We start from the raw sequence: 2154 nt of genomic DNA on the forward strand, positions 1-2154 counted from the left end.
GTGAGTGAGTGAGTGAGTGAGTGAGTGAGTGAGTGAGTGAGTGAGTGTGAATATTTTCATTGTTCTCATACAATCAAATGCAGTGACGTGATGCATTTTGCTGCCTGGTGTGCCAAAAGATGCTGTTAGCACTCAGAGTGTGCATTGCGGATGAGTCTCAGCTACTACCACATTAAATTTGATCTCAGTATCTGTTAAAAATAGATTAAGTTATTGCTATTGATGTTTGACTGTGGCGACCATCTTGAATTGGATTGACTACAAATTAAAATCAGGTGTAGTTGATTTCTTTTTCATTTTCACTGAAATCCTTCTGGTGGTTTATGAAATATTTTGCTAACAGACAGACAAACTCACAGACAATTCCACCTTTCATGGCAAAAGGTGATAATTGGAGATGTACAAACGAAGTCTAGTGGCTGTATAAAATTAAGGGTCTTGCTGTTAAAGTACAGTGATCCCAGCTGTACTGGGCTTCCCGTGTTGTTCCCACTGACCTCTTCTGCTTTGCTGCTCCTCCGGCTGTGTGACACCGAGTGAACCTGCCAAGGCAACGGCTGAGAGACCATGTAAGGCAAAGGCTCTCGTTTATGAGAAAACTGGATCCCGATCTGAAAGTGAGAAGACATTTTAAGTTATTAACACCACTTTTGCAGCAACAAGAAGTTAAGTTCATGACAGAGGTCAAATCTTTATCATAACAGTAAACGTTTCATTTTTTTTTATGCAAGTTCACAAAGAACTTCATATTAAAATGTGCAATGTGCAATGCAATGTGCACATTTAAGAAAAAGATCAAAGCTGAATTGTTAAAAAAGTATATATGAAGTAGCTTAGTGTGTGTTTTGTATTAGAATTAGAAAAATTAGAAAGAGTTATTCATTTTGTACTGTTACTTGAAGATTATTATGTCTGAAATAATTGTTTGTAAAAAGGGGCAGATATAATAAGATTTTTTCTTCTTTCTGCTGCCTTTCATTTTAAATCTTTTGTATCTTTTTTTTATATTGTTATGGAATTGTTTTGTACTTTTTTAAAATGAATAAACTATATACCATACCATACCATAAAATGTTATGGTTACATATAAACATCTGAAAACTTTCATTTAAAATATTTTTGTACTTTATAAATTTTTATGCTATCTAAATTACTTTGAATCTGGTTTAATATTAGTAACTAAAAGAGTATTAAACTAAATTAAATCATTTTAGTTAGTGTTGTTTAGCAATCCATGTTATATCTTGCTTACAAGATACCTGAATACTTGTATTTTAGTTAATAAAACTCCTGTTTAGCACATATCAGATTGTTTTTATTTCTATTTTTAGGAAATTTTCCATTATAATCACCTTACCGATTCTACGACTTTGACCATCACGTACATGGCTGTTAGCATGGTGATCAACATCTTCACTACTCTTCCCTGAAAGTCTCTAATAATCCCCGGGGTTTCTCCTTGGGTTACAATCGTCAGCCTCAGTTCTGGTGAGGAAAACTTAATTCCAGGTAGAAAACAAGTCGGAGCAATCAGCAATTCAGCGCAGCAAGAGCAGGTGAAATGAAGGCCAGCTGAACACAGTGTTGATTATGTCCACTTGTGCACACAAACACATGCACTCCACAGTCGCAGTTCCTGCAACACGGGGGGTAAGACTGCTAAAGAGCTTTACAGAACAGAAATAGAGAAGCTGTAATCTTTTCCTCTGCACAACACTTATCCCTCAGGTGTGCTCACACCTTTGAATGTGGTACATAAGCTTTTGTACAAATATGACTAAAGAAAGTGAAAGATAATAATATTCAAACTTTTATCCATCCATTATCTTTCGCTTGTGCTGAAGTCGGGTCGCGGGGGCAGCAGCTTGAGCAGGGAGGCCCAGACATCTCTACAGTACAGCCACCTCTTCCAGCTCTTCTGGGAGGACTCCAAGGCATCCCAGGACAAACGAGAAACATAGTCGCTCCAGCGAGTCCTGGGTCTTCCCCGGGGTCTCCTCCCAGTCAGACATGCCTGAAGCACCTCCATATGGAGGTGCCCAGGAAGCATCCTTACCGAACCACCTCCAAATCTTATAAAAAAGAATTGGTACATTATTTTTCTTGTAAAAAATATTTATGCAGTCTGAGTGCAAGTGTAGATTATTAATTGAT

At 37.4% G+C, this 2154-nt stretch overlaps 1 protein-coding gene across 1 annotated transcript; it reads right to left on the bottom strand.

Moving 5' to 3' along the window:
• Window positions 1–497: 497 nt before the first annotated feature.
• LOC119429535 lies at window positions 498–1631 on the bottom strand (the record flags this gene model as incomplete). The annotated part of the gene is given in 2 exon segments (XM_037697146.1): window positions 498–611; window positions 1358–1631. Coding segments are annotated over 2 exon segments (168 nt in total), but the record flags the coding sequence as incomplete, so codon positions are not given.
• Between the last annotated feature and the right edge of the window lie 523 nt (window positions 1632–2154).

The sequence above is a fragment of the Nematolebias whitei genome, unplaced genomic scaffold (genome assembly GCF_014905685.2).
Source record: "Nematolebias whitei isolate Nwh7 unplaced genomic scaffold, NemWhi1 Nwh_scaf_2283, whole genome shotgun sequence".
NCBI classification, from domain to species: Eukaryota; Metazoa; Chordata; class Actinopteri; order Cyprinodontiformes; family Rivulidae; genus Nematolebias; species Nematolebias whitei.